We start from the raw sequence: 17,569 nt of genomic DNA, 5'->3' as shown, positions 1-17,569 counted from the left end.
CAGCAATGATCTTGGAGAAATAGTAGAGAAATGCTAAGGAAACACAAAGTCAGATGTGGGTGAAGACACTGTTGCATTGTAAGAAGTGGGAAGCAGGACAAAATCCAGTCTGGAGCAGTGAATGAATAAAACTCTGAACATGCACTTTATCCATGACCTATATCACATAACATGGTTTTATCACCAATCAGGGGATGGAAACTGTTTTGTTGCAGAGTGCATGAAGACATGCTAAGTGCAGCATCAAGGTGTTTCTGCAGACAATGACAAATAAAAAATCAGTTTAGTGTGTTAAAAGGAGGCTTTAACAACGGGTCTATCATGCATCTGCTTTAGGGAGGCAGAGAGGAAAGGAGAATGAAACTGTCTGAGAGGTGGAACAAGGTCAATTCAATAATAAAGGGCTTTAATAAATTTTAAATGACTTGGAAAAGAAACGCAACGTGGAATATGCAGCAAGTGATTCGGAACTGAATAGACCATCTGAGGGGACCTTGGAGCGAGTGTCATGAAGGGCTTTCAGAGTGGAATGGGGAGCACACAATTAGATGAAAACCAATGGGCGATGTAGAAAGACAGGAGTAATGCCAGAAATTAAATTTGCTCTCAAAACGAATCAGCACAAATAGAAAGGGCTGAATGTCAATCTTCTTTACGTTTGACATCATGAAACGCTCATGTCCCACTGTACATAATCTAGGAAACTATTATGTATCAATGAAATGGATTATACACATAAAAATTAACATGTTCAAAAACTGGAAAGATCATTTCTTTGAGAAATTAATTTCAAGCGTAGAATTTTTTCACATTAACAATATAAATCATTTCTCTTTCAGTCGCAACTACAACAGACTCTCCAGGTACAATCTTTATATTTTATGTTGATTGAAATGCCAGCCTCAGAACTGATGTATGAAAACCCAAAGAGTGGGACTGAATGAACTTCTCATGCTAGAAGATGCTGTCAATTCCACTCAAAGAACAATCATCAGGATTAGAAATGCAAGGATATCAAACATGATTTGGAGGAGTTTATTTTCTGATTAATTATTGATAGCATGATGCAAACAGTGCAATCACATTCATTTCAGATTCTGAAAAGAAGGTTTGTTTAGTTTGTACATTTTATCATTACTCATTGAAAGAAAATTCCCAGGGATAAAGAAAGTCTAATCTGGCTATTCAAGAAAAATACTAATTGTGTTTAAATTGAATGATCATAGTTAGAATTTCATGGCTATTCACTTTTTCTCCAATATACAGCGGGCAATTGCATTTTTGTGTTTGATAGAGGTTCATCATACATTCTTATGTAACATGATTTCTAAAATCTAACAACGACCACAAAAAACAATTAAGCCCCAATAGCCAGATGGGAACATGAAGGTATCTGAAAAGTTGGAAAGATTAAATGGTTGAGGAGGTCAGCACCTGAGGAACAGGAAAATTGATGTTTCGGGCAGGGGGCCTTCATCAGGAATGATCTTGGGGAAATAGTAGACAAATGCTAAGGAAACATAAATTCAGGTGGGGGTCATCACTGATTAGTGAAGACATTGTTGCATTGCAAGAAGTGGGAGCTATTGTCAGGGAAGAAGATTAGAATCCATTCCGGAGTGGTGGATGGATAAAACTCTGAACATGCACTAGATCCATGACCTGTATCACCTGATATGGTTTTATCACCAACCAGGGGATGGAAAATGTTTTGTTGCAGAGTGTGGGAACACATGCTAAGTGCAGCATCAAAGTGTTCCTGCAGACAATGCTCAATAAAAAATTAGTTTAGTGCGTTAAAAGGAAGATGTAACATGTAACAGGTCTACCATGCTTCCACATGAGGGAGCTGAGAGGAAAGGAGAATGAGACTGTCTGTGAGGTGGAACAATGTCAATGGAAGGGTCATTAATAAATTTTAAATGACTTGGAAAAGAACCAGAATGTGCAATATGCAGCAAGGGATGAGGATCCAAATAAACCATCTGAGAGGATAGTGCAGGGAGATTCATGAAGAGTTTTCAGAATGGAACGGGGAAGCAGATAAATAGAAAAAAAGCAATGGGCTATGTAGAAAGACCGGAGTAATAGCAGAAAATAAATTGCTCTCAAAAAGAGTCAGCACAAAGAGGCTGAATGTTAATCTTCTGTACTTTTGACATCATGAAACGCTCATGTGCCACCGTACATAATACAGGAAATTACTGTGTATGAATAAAATGGATTATACTGGTAAAAATGAACATCATCAATGATGAGAAAAAAACATTTCTTTGGGAAATTAATTTCAAATGTAGAATTTTCTCACATTAACAATATAAATCAATTTTCTTTCAGAAACAACTACAACAGGCTTGACAGGTACAATCTTTATATTATATGTCGATTGAAATGCCAGCCTCAGAACTGATGTTTGAAAACCCAAAGAATGGGATTGACTGAAGCTCTCACATTAGAAAAAGCTATCAATTCCTTTCAAAGAACTATCATCAAGATTAAAAATGTAAAGATGTTAAAGATGATTGGGAGGATTGTTGATAGCATGATGCAAACAGTGCAATCACATTCATTTCAGATTGTGAAAAGTGGGTTCTTTTAGTTTGTACATTTTGTTGTTACTGATTCAAAGAAAATTCCCAGGGAAAAAGAAATTCTGATCTGGCCATTTGTATTTAAATTGAATGATCATAGTTAGAATTTCATGGCTATTCACCTTTTCTCCAATATATAGTGGCAAATGCATTTTAGTAGTGTAGCGTTTGTGACCCTACTCTGTGTTAGATGTTCATCAGTACATTCTTATGTAACTTGATTTCTAAAATCTAACAACGACAGAGTAAAAGATTTAAGCACCAATAGCCAGATGGGAACGTGATTGTTCCCATTCAGAAACAACTACAACAGGCTCAACAGGTACAATCTTTATATTATATGTTGATTGAAATGCCAGCCTCAGAGCTGATGTTTGAAAACCCAAAGAATGAGACTGAATGAACTTCTCATGTTAGAAGATGTTGTCAATTCTACTCAAAGAATTATCATCAGGATTACAAATGCAAGGATGTGAAACATGATTTGGAGGAGTTTATTTTCTGATAAATTATTGATAGCATGATACAAACAGTGCAATCACATTCATTTCAGATTCTGAAAAGCAGGTTTGTTTAGTTTTGTACATTTTATCGTTACTCTTTCAAAGAACGTTCACAGGGATAAAAGAAAATTCTAATCTGGCCATTCAAGAAAAATACTAATTGTGTTTAAATTGAATGATCATAGTTAGAATTTCATGGCTATTCCCTTTTTCTCCATTTTACAGTGGCAGTTGCATTTTAGTGGTGCAGTGTTTGTGACCCTGCTTCTGTGATAGATGTTCATCAGTCCATGCTTATATAAGTCCATTTCAAAAATTGAACAATGTTCGAGTAACATAATTAAACACCTGTCACCAGATGGTAACAAGAATGTGTCTGAAATCTAGTGAAGTAGGTTAATGATCTTGTGGAATTAGCAGAGCAATGTTTAGGAAACAGAATATCTTTTTGGATGTGGCATGCACTGAGTCCATGACCAATGTCTCTGACCATAGTAACATCACCCACCAGGGGATGGAAACTGTTTTTATGTAGATTGCAGAAAGGCATGCGAGGTGGACTACCAATGTTTTCCTGGAGTGCAGGTCGTAAGATTGCAGTTTTGTGGATCAGAAAGACACTTAAACAACAGGTTTTAGTGAAACTTGTAAAGCTTCAGAAGAGTTATACAAGGATGTTGCCACAGTTGAAGGATTTAAGCTGTAGTGAGAGGGTGAGTAGACTGGGTCTATGTTCCCTGGATCATTGAAAGCTGATGGGTGACCTTATAGATAAAATAATGAGGGGTCTGGATAGGGTGAATAGACAATATCTTTTCGCCAGGTTGCAGGAGTCAAAACCTAGAAGGCATAAATTTAAAGTGAGAGTGGAAAGATTTGAAATGGACTAAAGGGGCAACATTTTCATGTGGAGGCTGGCACATATATGGAATGTGCTTCCAGAGGAAGAGCTGGAGGTTGTTACAATTACAACATTTAATAGTCATCTGAGTGAGTATATGAATAGGAAGGGTTTGGCAGGATATAGGCCAAATGCTGGCAAATTAGATTAGACTTATTTTGATAATCTCGTCACCTTGGACAAGTTGGACCAAAGCATCTATTTCCAAGCTGTATATCTCTATGACTCTATGATTTATAATAGTTCTACCATGATTCCAATTTAGGGACCCTGAGAAGCAGGGCAAAACAAGTTACACAAGGTTGGGCAACATTGAAAATGGAAGGATCTTTAATCAATTTCAATTGACTGGGAAAAGAATCAACATGAAGTATATTAGATGAGTGGTTATGATTTGAATATTCCCCCAAGAGGGTAGAGGAGGGAGATTCACGAAGGGCTTTCAAAGAGAACTGAAACAAACACAAAGGAGAAAACATCTAAAGGCTGTGTAGAAATGCTGAACCAATGGCAGAAGACAGACTGCACATGAAGAGTCTCAACACACACACAATGGGCTCTCTGTCAGCCTTCTGCACCATCAAGAACACTAAACTCAGATGCACCAGCACAGAGAATACTGGAGATTACTGTGTTTCAATGAAATGTTTTATACAGATAAAAATGCACATAATCAAACATTAGAATTAATGTTTCTTCTGGAAATAAACATCAAATGTAGATTGTTTTCATATTAACATTTTAAAACATTTCTCTTTCAGACACATCTCCGACAAGTCCTCCAGGTACAATCTATTTATTACATTTTGATGGAAATGCCAGGTTCTGAAATCATGTTTGAAAACAAAAAAGAAGAGGTTGAATGAATTTCTTTCATTAGAAGTTGTTTTCATTTCCAATCAAAGAACAATCATCAAGATTAGAAATACAAGGATGTCAAACATTCTTGGACAGATTTCATTTTCTGTTAAAGGATTGATAGCATTATGCAAACAGTGCAATCACATTTGTTTCAGATTCTAAAAAGCGTGTCTTTTTAATTTGTTGGTTTTGTTGGTTGTCCAATGGAAATTCACCAATATCAGGGCTCATAGCAGAAGCAGTAATGCAGAGACTTGAACAAGCTGCCCTCCCTGAAGAAGGGCTTATGCCCGAAACGTCGATTCTCCTGTTCCTTGGATGCTGCCTGACCTGCTGTGCTTTTCCAGCAACACATTTTCAGCTCTGCCCTCCCATCTATCCAACCAAAACTTTGGGTCCGCTATGTAGATGACATCTTTGCCATCACAAAACGGGACAAATTAGAGGAAACATACAACACCATCAACAATATCCTGACAGGCATAAAATTCACAAAAGAGGAGGAGAACGACAACAGACTCCCATTCCTAGACGTGATAGTTGAACATATAGTTAAGGAAAGCTTCAAACCAGCGTCTACAGAAAAATAACAAACACAGACCAAATACTTAACTTCAGAAGCAATCATCCCAACATCCACAAACAGAGCTGCATCAAGACATTATTTCAATAAGCTACATTATACTGCAGCTCCCAAAACCTATAAAAAGCAGAAGAAAAATATATATACAATGTTTTGAAGAAAAACGGGTACCCAATAAACACAAACCGCCAATTCCTCAGAAACAAACCCAAACAAGCAGACACAACTCAACCTAAAACTACAGCCACATTACCTTACATCAAAGACATATCAGAAATAACTTCCAGACTACTCAGACACCTTAGCATCATGGTAGCCTGCAAAACTACCGACACACATGAACAGCGACTAATGAACCTAAAGTATCCATTGGATACTACCAGCAAAACTAACGTCATTTACAAAATACTATGCAAGAATTGTAAAACACACCACATCAGACAAATTAGCAGGAAACTTGCCACCAGATGCATGAACACCAGCTGGCTACCAAAAGACATGAACCACTCTCATTAGTTTCCATACATACAGACAAAGAAGGACACCACTTTGACTTGGACAACACACACATCCAGTGAAACAAAGACATGTATTAGGATTCTTAGAAGCATGGCATTCTAACCAGAATCCATCAATAAGCACATTGATTTAAATCCTATCTACCTTCCCTTGAAAAAAAGAACCAGAAATTATATCACCCCTCTTAAGAAACCAAGACCTATAAATTGAGAGGCAGGACATACCACCAGAGCTTCACCAGAGACTCTCACTGATGATGTTACCTAGTACGGTGACAAAACGTCTAAAAACAAATTAGCTAACTTACGTACTTATCGTCAGCCTAAGCTACAAATCTTCTCAAAACTCGCTAATTTATTACCCACCCCTAACTGCCCTCATCCTGTGAATGAATTTTTAAAAACAAATTCTCTTCAAAGAACTATTAACCAAGATTAGAAATGCAAGTATATTAAGCGTGCTTTTAAGGAGTTTATCTTCTGTTAAACAATTGATAGTGCTCTGCAATTGGTGCAATCACTTTCATTTCAGATTCTTAAAAGACTGTAATTTTTATTTGTACATGTTATTATTGCTCATCCAATGACAGGAAATAAATATTCTAATCCAGCCTTTGAGAAACCTGCTAATTGTGTATTAATTGAATGAAGATAGTGGGCATTGCGTGGGAATTCAGTTGTGCTCTGATATATACAGTAGTGATAATTGCACCTGTGTGTTTCAGGGGTGATTTCCCTTTGTCTGAGTTAATCTGACATAACTTGATTTCCAAAATATAACAATAACAGAATCAAAGAATTAAGCACGTGTAGGTGCTCGGGATCATGATGTAGTGGCAATATGACTGAAAAGTAGTGAGGATTAGGTCATTAATAATCTTGGGGAAAAGGTACAGAAATGATAAGGAAACAGAAAACTCAGATGGTGTGTCAGCACTGATTAGAGAAGATACTTTTGCATTGAAAAAGAGAGCACGACCTTTAGGAGGAGGGATAGAATCCATTTTAGAACAGTGATGCAATACAAATATGACCATGCATTGGACCCATGTCCCATACTGGAATTTAGTAATATCGCCCACAAGGAGATGAAAACTTTTTTTTGAAGAGTGCAGAAGTGCATGCCTGGTACAGCACCATTGTACTCCTTGAGTCAAGGTAAGAAGGAATCAGTTTAGTGGGTCAGACAGAGGTGGAAACAATAGGTCTACAGTGAACATGTGGAGGAGGGACAACAAGCTATTCAAGGTTGGAGGATAATAATGTGGGAAGGTTCCTTAATCAATTTAAAGTGACTGGCAAAAGAACTAACATGTGAAATATGCTGCAAGTGGTGGGAATGCAATTAAAATTTAGCAGATTGTTTTCGGATAGTGCGATTTGTCCGATAAAGGGTGATTGGGTAAATTGATATTCTCTCGTGTTTTGAAAATTGAGAGGTGATTTCATTGAAATCAACAACATATTTCTTGGGATGGACTGAGTAGTTTCAGAAAATCTGTTTTGCTTGGTTGGAGAGGATAAAACGGGGGAATGCATTTTAAAAATAAGACAGATGACACTTAAAGGCAAGATGAGGAGAAATGATTTTACTCAGAGGGTTGTGAACCTTTAATATTCTGTCCAACAGATGGCTCAGTCTTTGAGAATGTTTAAGGTACAGATTGATAGATTACTCCTTCCCTGTGGCATATGGGGTTAAGGGGATGGCATGGGGGTGGTGATAAGAAACATTGAAATGTGTCATTTGCCATGATTGTATTGAATGACAAGGTTGGCTCAATGACCAGAATGGCCTCATCCTGTTCTCAGTGTGAAATTGGGAGGTTGATGAGGTGGGCTCTTAGAAAGATGATGAGGATATTTGAAGGCTCACAAGCATGTTCAGGCTGAAGCTGGAGGCCAATAGCAGAGGAGCACTCACTGTTGCTTTGCATTATGCTAGAAATTGAAAGTGGGCAATGGAGAAGAAAATGGCTGTGGATACACTTAGAGTGGGCACTTAGTGACTCGAATTGTGAGGGAACAAACATCAATCATTAAGCTATTAAAGGAAAACAATGTAATTCACACACCCATGGACTTAACAACACACAGGCACTCGAGCCAACCTAAATGTTGATCCTGACTGTACATTGCACCTCCCCAGCAAAGCTACACTTTTGAGTACAGAGGGAGCCAAACATTAAAGATGTTGAATGAAGAGGAACAAATCTGTTACTATAACACAATGCCATGTGTATACATTGTTCTCCATTCTTCCAGATGGTGCAGAAGGCTCTCAGTGGAGACTTCTAACCATGGGATCCCATCTGTAGCCATGTAGAGCTGCTGAAAGGTGTGAATATGTGTTTAGCATCTGTATTAAAACACATTAAAAATAACATCAAGAACATTTTTGGAGACAGTGATAGTGAGGCACAAGCTTTTCAGACCCATGCTATCAAAGTGCAATCAATAGGTTTTCTTTTTTTTGCTCCCTCCCACTATGTCTCAGTGTAGTCCCAGTGTAGGAGGGTTGGGAGGAGCCATTTTGAAGTGACGACCATTGGCCCTGGAGGTTTGATGGAGAAACCCTAGACAGGCCACATACCAAGGGTTTCATTGCCAGAAGCAAGTTGAACTTCCTTCACTTGAGCTTCCAATGGTCAGTGTAGAGCAAGCAGGTGGAGATGGAAGCCCTTTTGGTGCTGCATTAATCCTTGTCTGGTTGAGGCACTTGGACTGATGTCAAGTTTCCTATGTCTATTCCCATTAGACCTGGAGATTAATGAGTGAGCTGATAAAGTGTAGATGTGTGTGTATCTCTAGCTGACTCTGAGGTTGCTGAGCCTGGTTCACCATAGCAATCACCAACCTCTCCATAGACGCAGACAGATGGTCACATGATTCTCTGCACTACTGCAGCTTCTGGGCAATGAGTGCCGTTGTGTCCCATATTCCTATTAGCCATTGCAGCTTCTCCTTGTGCAGCTGGATGAAGTCCTTGATTGCTGATACCACAGAGTCATCTCCTACCCGGAGCTGAACAACTGCCAGGACTTCAGAAATCCTCTGAGGGCCAGTGACCTGGGGCTTTTCTTCCTTAGGCAGCTGCGGGAATTTGTAGTGAGGTGCTCACCAGATTGTGTACCTATGCTTTCTATATCTATGGTTCCCCCGCTGAGGTGTCTGGGCTGGTGAGGAATGCAGGAGGCAGCCTTGCTAACGCTATTTCTAAGGCCTCAGTATGCTTGTCCTTAGTGATCAAGGATGGAGCCAGGTGTTAGGTCAAGTGAAGGCTAGGTGGAACCTCAAAGGAGAACAGGTTGGAAAGTAGTCTGTGTTGGTTGAAATTGACAGTCCAGTGAAATGTGAAAATTGCAGTTGAATGAAGAGCAGTATTTACTCATTTAGCAGGACATGGATGTTTCTGCAAAGTCACAGGAGCTGTCCCAGTCTTTCCCTTTGAGGGCCACAATTGTCTCCTTGTGGGGGGTGAGGATGCAAATGTCAGGGACCCTTCTACCCATTTGGACTCTCTCTTCCCTGTTATAGAGTCATAGATTCATACAGCATGGAAACAGACCTTTTCGGTCCAATTAATCCATGCCAACCATGTTCCCAAAATAAACTAGTGCTACTTGTCTGCATTTGGCCCATTCCCTCCAAATCTTTCCTACTCGTGAACTTATCCAAATGTCTTTTGAATGCTGTAACTGTACCTGCATCCGCCACTTCTTCTGGCAGTTCATTCCACACGTGAACCATTTCTCCCACAGAGAGGAAAAGGGGGCCAAAATTACTTGATGTGCAATTTCAAAGTTTTCAGATGACACAAAGCTTGGAACAATTGTAAGGAGGAGTGAGGAGTGATTGTGATGAAATCAGTGTAGAATTTCTGAAAGACATAGACACATTGATGAAGTGGGCAGATGGGCTGCAGTGCAGAGAAGTGTGAGCTGATGCATTTTGGTAGGAGGAATATCAAAAGAAAATGTAAAATAGGGGGTAAAACTCTTGAGGGGGTGGGGAATGCAGAAGTAGAGGAACCTGAGTGAATATGTGCACATATCATTGAAAATGGCAGACAGGTAGAGAAAGAAGTTAGTAAAAGAATATAGTATCTTCAGTTTTAATAGGTAGTACAAGAGCAAGGAGGTGATTTTGAAACACTTCATTAAAACACTTAATGGATATTCTTTGGAGAATTGTGTAGAATTCTGGATGCCACATCGGAGAAAGTGCCAAAGCAGTTCTTAAGAATGGTTCTGGAGATGAGGAACTCAGTTATGAAGATAGATTGGAGAAGTTGGGACTGTTTTCTTTGGAGAGAAGAAAGCTAAGAGAAGATCTGATAAAGGTTTTCAAAATCATGAGTTATCTGGATACAGTAGATAGACATAAAATGTTCCTGTTCATAATAGGATCAAGAAGAAGCAGACATAGATCTAAAGTAATCTTCAAAATAAGCAAGGATTAAGTGAAGGAAATGTTTTCACTCAGTGAGTAGTTCGGTTTTGGAATGTATTACAAGGAGGCAGGTACACTTGAAACATTCAAGAGGCCATTAGATGATTATTTGGAGAACAAAAACGTAAGGGTATGAGGAGAAAGTAGGACTAGGTAGCACTAGGTCATGAAATGAGCAGGTTCAGGCACAAAGAATTGAATGACCTTCTTCTATGGTTCTGAGATTACAGTGGATGGCACTGCTGTTAGTTCTGGTGCATATCGTGGAAAGGTGGTGTGTTTTACTATAGGAATGAGGAGTCATTCCTATAGTAAAACTTCCTGGACTGAAGTGGAGAAGGTGTTGCATGGGATAGTGAGAATAGCAGAGCATGAACTGTGGTGGGAGATGGGAGCAGAAACAGAGATACAGCCAGTATGAAGTGGCAGAAAGCAGAGTATGACACTTAATGTAGCAAACAACTTCATTCCTCTTCAGCCTGGAAATGGCACTGAGTTGGGTGATGACCTCAAAGTACCAGCAGAAGAGGCCCTGGATGATTCTGTCTACCAGGATCTTAAGGCTCCTGCTGGAGAATCTCAAGGCCTTCTTCTCCTTATCTGACATGTTCAGACTCCAGCCTTGACTGATTAGAGCAGTCAATGCTAGGTTCACATCAGGCTTTTAAAGGTGGCACAGGAAGAAGGGATGCTGTGTTTTGGTGGGTATCTATTGAGTGATGAGTTGTTCTGTGGTAGGATGAGACAAGAATTGCATGTGAGTGAGGCTAATCAATCAGGCAAGTCTGATAAGATAGGATGAGAAAATTTACATGGCCTTGCAGTGAAAACCCTCAAAAAAAACTTGATACAACTCAGATTTAGCCCAAAAAGTGTATTATACATCCCTACCCATCTAGATATATGCTTGTATTTATTCATCAAGAAAAATATTCCCATACGACATACGAACAGAAGCAGCCCATTGAGTCTGCTCTGCCATTCAATGAGATTGTGGAGTAATCCCTTATATAGTTTTAGTAAAACCTCCTACTTTGATACTCTATTGTCTTTGAAATAAAGGTTATAATTTCATTTGCCTTCCCATTTTCTGCTGAACTTGGATGCTAGCATTTTTTGGTTTCTGCTTGAGCACTCCCAAATCCTTTTGTTCCATCGCTTTCTGTCGTCTTTTTCCATTTAAATAATATTCAACTCCTCTACTCTTTCCGCCAAAGTACATAACCTCACATTTCTCCACATTAAATTCCATCTGCCAAGTTTTTGCCTACTCACTTAATCTGTCTATATTCTTATACAAACTCTTCATGTTATCCTCACTTATTTATGTGTAATCCACAGACTTGGCTATGGCACATTCACTTTCCCTATTCAAGTCATTAGTATATAGTAAATAATTGTGGCTCAGCACTGATCCCTGTGGCACATCACTAATTAAACCATTGAATTCCAATTGTGCAGAAACAGGCCGTTTCTGGTCCACACTGACCTTCTGAAGAACATCCCACCCAGACCCATTCCCCTCCCCTTTCCCTGCATTGCTCATGACTAATCCACCTAGCCTGCACATTCCTGGACACTATGGGCAACCCACCTAACCTGCACATCTTTGGACTGAGAGAAGAAATTGGAGCACCTTATGTAAGCCCATGTAGACACAGGGAGAATGCGCAAACTCCACACAGACAATCACCCGAAGGTGGAATCAAATCTGGGTCAGTGGTGCTGTGAAGCAGCAGTGCCAACCACCATGCCACCCCTTCATCCTAAGAATTATCCCCTTATCCCAAATCTATGTTTTCTATTAGTTTGTCAAGCCTCTGTCCAAGAAAATATAATACCTGCAACGCCAGTTATTAATTCTTCAAATAATTCTAACAAATTTTTCAGCATGATTTTCCTTTTATGAAGTCATGCTGACTCTGCTTGATCCTATTATGTATTTGTAAATGGAATGGTATTACATCTTTTATAATAAAATAAGCAAAGTTGCCATAGTCTGTGAGGACCATAGAGCTGCTCTCTCATTTGAGAGAGACATCTAGTGGTTATCTAACATGGAATCACCATTCCTCAGGCAAGGGGAGAAGTTGGGAAGGAGGGACGGTCATGGTAACCTCAGCCAGGACAAGCTTCTAACATTTTCTCAATAATAGACATTAAGCTAACTGGCTTATAGTTACTTGTTTTATGTCTTCTTCATTTTCTTAGTAAATGTGTTTCAGCAATTTTCCGATCCTCTGGGACTTCTCTAGAATCTAAAAATGCTTGGACAATTACCACCAGTGCACCCATATTTCTCTAGAGCTGTTTCTTTAACTATCCTAGGATGCATCAGAATCTGTTTTTAGCCCTATTAGTTTCCCTAGCATATTTTCTCCAATGGCAATTATTGTAATCATTTCCCCTCCTCATGTGAATCTTGATTATTTAGTAATTTTGAAATGCTAATGGTGTCTTCTATTGTAAAGACTGATACAAAGTATTTATTCACATTCTCTGACATTTCTGGTTTCTGTTATTATTTCTTCAGCCTCATTATACATGGGGCATATGTTAACTTTGGCATCTCTCTTTCTTTTTATATACTTAACGAAGCTCTTGCTGTTTGTCTTGATATTACTCACACGTTTACAGTCAAAGCTTTTTTTCTTCCTCTTTATTTATTTGCCTATATAACAAATACAAAGCAGTTAACAGAATTTGAATCTTCTTGCTTACTTGTCCAGAATTAATTTGCGCTATCAATCAACACTCACCTCCTATGATTACTTTGGTATTGTAAATATGATATTTGAACTATCAAGCAAGTATGACAGGCATGTGGACATATGCTTCACATATGTGACATTTGAAGTGTATTGTATTGTGGTAGAGTAATAGTAGTTTATAAATGATATGCCAATCATTCATTCAGTTGTATGTAATTGTGTTAATTACACATGATATATAATTTTAATACATTTCTTTTTCTCAGTTCACAGTTGTGCTTCAAGCCCCTGTAGAGATAATGCAACCTGTGTGGAAATCTTCCAAAGCTATACTTGTGATTGTGACTTCAATTTTTACTATGATTACACTGATGATTCCTGCAAGGAAGGTAAGGATTAAACTTTTATTAGAGCATAGAATAAAGACATTGAACAGTACAGCATAGTACAGGCCCTTTGGCCCACGATGTTGTGCTGGGCATTTATCTTAATCAAAGATCAACCTAACCTACACACTCCTCAATGTACTGCTGTCCATGTGCGTGTCCAACAGATGCTTATTTGTTCCTAATGTCTCTGACTCTACTACCACTGCTGGCAGTGCATTCCACGCACCCACCATTCTCTGCATAAAGAACCTACCTCTGACATTTCCCCTATACCTTTCTCCAATAACCTTAAAATTATGACCCCTCGTGACAGTTATTTCTGTCCTGGGAAAGGTCTCTGGCAATCTACTCTATGCCTCTCATTACCTTGTACACTTCTATCAAGTCACCTTTCTTCCTTCTTCTCTCCAGTGTGAAAAGCCCTAACTCATTCAACCTCTCTTCATAAGCTAAGCACTCTGCACCCTCTCTAAAGCATCTATACCCTTCTTATAATGAGGTGACCAGAATTGGACACAATATTCCAAGTGTGGTCTAACTAGGATTTTATAAAGCTGTAGCAAAAACCTCAAGACTCTTAAACTCAATCCCCCTGTTAATGAAAGCCAAATCACCATATGCCTTCTTAACAACCCGATCAACTTGGGCTGAAAAATGTGTTGCTGGAAAAGCGCAACAGGTCAGGCAGCATCCAAGGAGCAGGCGAATCGACATTTCGGGCATAAGCCCTTGCCTGAAATGTCGATTCTCCTGCTCCTTGGATGCTGCCTGACCTGCTGTGCTTTTCCAGCAACACATTTTTCAGCTCTGATCTCCAGCATCTGCAGTCCTCACTTTCTCCAATCAATTTGGGTGGCAACTTTGAGAGATCTATAGATGTGGACCCAAGATCCCTCTGTTCTTTTACACTGCCAACAATCCTGCCCTTAACTCTGCAATCTGCATTCAAATTCAACCTTCCAAAATGAATCACTTCACACTTTTACAAGTTAAACTTCATCTGCCACTTCTCAGCCCATTTCCGCATCCTGTCAATGTCTTGTTGCAGCCTGAAACAGCCCTCGATGCTACCTACAACACCACCGACCTTTGTGTCTTCTGCAAACTTACTAACCCACCATTCCACTTATTTATCCAAATCATTTATGAAAACTACGAAGATGCAGAGGTCAAAGAACAGATCCCTGCAGGGTACCACTGGTCACCAACCACAGGTGGAATACTTTCCACCCACTACCACTCGCTATCTTCTTTCAGCCAGCCAATTCTGTATCCAGACAGCCAAATGTCTCTGTGTCCCATGACTCCTAACTTTCTGAATCAGCCTACTGAGGGGAACCTTATCAAATGCCTTACTGAAATCCACATACTCCACATTCACTGCTCGACCTTCATCAACTTGTCTTGTCGCATCCTCAAAGAACTCAATAAGGCTTGTGAGGCATGACCTGCTCCTCACAAAGGAATGTTAACTATCTTTAATTAAACTATGTTTTTCCAAATAGTCATAAATCCTCTCTCTCAGAATAATTTCCAGTACCTTGCTTACCACAGACATAAGACTGACTGGTCTGTAATTCCCATGGATTTCCCTATTCCCTTTCTTGAACAGAGGAACAACATTCATCTCCTTCCTGTCAGCTAGTACTACTCCCGTGGAGAGTGAGGATGCAAAAATCATCACCAGAGATGCAGTAATCTCATTCCTCATTTCCTTTAGTAACCTTGGATATATCTGGTTCAGCCCTGGGGATTTACCTATCTTGATGCTTCCCAGAATTTCCAGCACATCCACTTTCTTAACATCAATCTGTTCAAGCTTATTAACCTCGTCCACAGTGTTCTCACTATCAATAGGATCCCTCTCTCTAGAAAATTCTGAAACAAAAAATTCATTCTGGGGCTCCCCTACCTCTTCAGACTCCAGGCACAAGTTCCCTCCACTGTCCCTGATCGGCCCAACCCTCTCTGATCATTCTGTTATTTTTCACATAAGTGTAGAACACCTTTGGGTTTTCTCTAATCTTTCCCGCCAAGGCTTTTCTGTGCCCCCCTCCTAGCCCTCTTCAGTCCATTTTTGAGTTCTTTCCTAGCTACCCTGTAATCCTCTAAAGCCGTGCCAGATCCTTGCTTCCTCAACCTCATTAAGCTTCCTTCTTCCTTTTGATGAGAAGCTCCTCTTCCCTTGTCAACCAAGGCTCCTTCACCTTCCCATTCCTTGCCTGTCTCAGTGGGACAAAATTATCTAACACTCACAAAAAGTATTCCTTAAACAGCCTCCATATTTCTGTTGTGCATTTTCCGTAGAACAATTGTTCCCAATTTATACTCCATAGCTCCTGTCTAATAGCAGTATAATTTCCTCTCCTCCAGTTAAATACCTTCCCACACTGTCTGTTCCTAATCCACTCCGTGGCTTTGGTAAAGGTGAGGCAATTGTGGTCACTGTCACCGAAATGCTCTCCCATTGAGAGATCTGACACCTAGTCTAACTTGTTGCTGAGCATCAAATCCAAAATGACCTCTCCTGCAGTCGGCCTACCTACATACTGAGTCAGGAATCCTTCCTGGACACACATCATAAAATCGGCTCCATCCAGACCATCTGCACTAAGGACGTTCCAATCAATATTGGGGAAGTTGAAATCACCCATAACAACAACTCCATTATATCTACACCTTTTCAAGATCTGCTGTCCAATCTATTCTTCCATCTCTCTGCTGCTATTGGAAGGTCTATAGAAACACCCAATAAAGTGACTGCTCCTTTCCTGTTACTGACTTCCACCCATACTGACTCAGTAGACAAATTCTTCTCAAGAACCTTCTTTTCTGCAGCTGTAATTAACTCTAATTAACAATGCTCCTACCCCTCCTCTTTTATTCCACCCCCCCTTCCCTCAACCTCCCCTCACCCCCGGTTCTTTTTAAAAGATCTAAACCCTGGAACATCCAATAACCATTCCTACCTCTGAGAAATCCATGTCTCAGTTATAGCCACAACATTGTAGCTCCGAGTACTGATCCATGCTCTAAGTTCATCACTCTTATTCCTAACACTCCTTGCATTAAAACCCACACACTTTAACCCAACCCGTTGCCCTATCAACTGTTTATCCTTCCTGACAGAGTCTCTGCATTCTATTTCTGCCTGTTCAACAATCACCCTCTCCTCTGATCTGTAGCTCTGGTACCCATTCCTCTGCTAAATTAATTTAAACCCTCCCAAAATGCTCTAGCAAATCTCCCACCCAGGACATTGGTGCCCTTCCAGTTTAAGTGCAACCCATCCTTCATGTACAGGTCCCACCTTACCCAGAAGGTACCCTAATGATTTACATATCTGAAGCCCTCCCTCCTGCACCAGCCCTGTAGCCACTCACTCCCTGTTCCTCACCTCACTAGCACATGGCACTGGTAGTAATCCTGAGATAAGTACTCTGCTTATTCCGCTTTTTTAGCTTCCAACCTAACTCCCTAAAATCTTAGAATAATGCAAGCTACTCATATTGTTTACAAAAAAACTTCATAAAGGGGGTGATGGATTCTCAAGGGAACGTAGCACAAACAGCCAAGTTTCTGGTATTTAGACTGGCTCTAATGCAAAGAGGGGTACGTCTGCTTCCAAGAGATCAATTGTGTTAGGGGATTCTGTAGTCCGAGATACAGACAGATGTTTCTGTGGCCAGCAGAGAAAAAGCAGAATGGTGTGTTGTTTCCCTGGTGCCAGGATCAAGGATGCCTAAGAGAGGGTGCAGAATGTTCTCACGGGGGAGAGGGACCAGCAGGAGGTCATTGTCCACATTGGAACCAACGACATTGGAAGGGAAAAGGTTGAGACTCTGAAGGGAGATTATAGAGAGTTAAGTAGAACTTTAAAAAGGAGGTCCTCAAGGGTAGTAATATCTGGATTACTCCCATTGCTACGAGCTAGTGAGGGCAGGAATAGGAGGATAGAGCAGATGAATGCATAGCTGAGGAGCTGGTGTATGGGAGAAGGATTCACATTTTTGGATCATTGGAATATCTTTTGGGGTAGAAGTGACCTGTACAAGAAGGA

General features: G+C 40.0%; 1 protein-coding gene across 3 annotated transcripts in view; it reads left to right on the top strand.

Moving 5' to 3' along the window:
- The window catches only part of LOC122551665 (mucin-13-like), a 70,704-nt gene that overhangs the window by 12,585 nt on the left and 40,550 nt on the right, over positions 1-17,569 (top strand). The window contains exons 3-6 of one of the 3 annotated variants that reach the window (XM_043693958.1): positions 2,338-2,361; positions 2,890-2,913; positions 4,757-4,780; positions 13,387-13,509. In XM_043693958.1, coding sequence (XP_043549893.1) covers positions 2,338-2,361; positions 2,890-2,913; positions 4,757-4,780; positions 13,387-13,509 — 195 coding nt within the window. Of the gene's footprint in view, positions 1-839; positions 864-2,337; positions 2,362-2,889; positions 2,914-4,756; positions 4,781-13,386; positions 13,510-17,569 lie in introns of all 3 variants that reach the window. The other 2 variants (XM_043693957.1, XM_043693959.1) reach the window with 2 other exon arrangements.

This window comes from Chiloscyllium plagiosum, chromosome 7, assembly GCF_004010195.1.
Source record: "Chiloscyllium plagiosum isolate BGI_BamShark_2017 chromosome 7, ASM401019v2, whole genome shotgun sequence".
NCBI lineage: Eukaryota > Metazoa > Chordata > Chondrichthyes > Orectolobiformes > Hemiscylliidae > Chiloscyllium > Chiloscyllium plagiosum.
The sequence above is the reverse complement of the archived record's forward strand: the minus strand, read 5'-3'. Positions and strand labels throughout refer to the sequence as shown.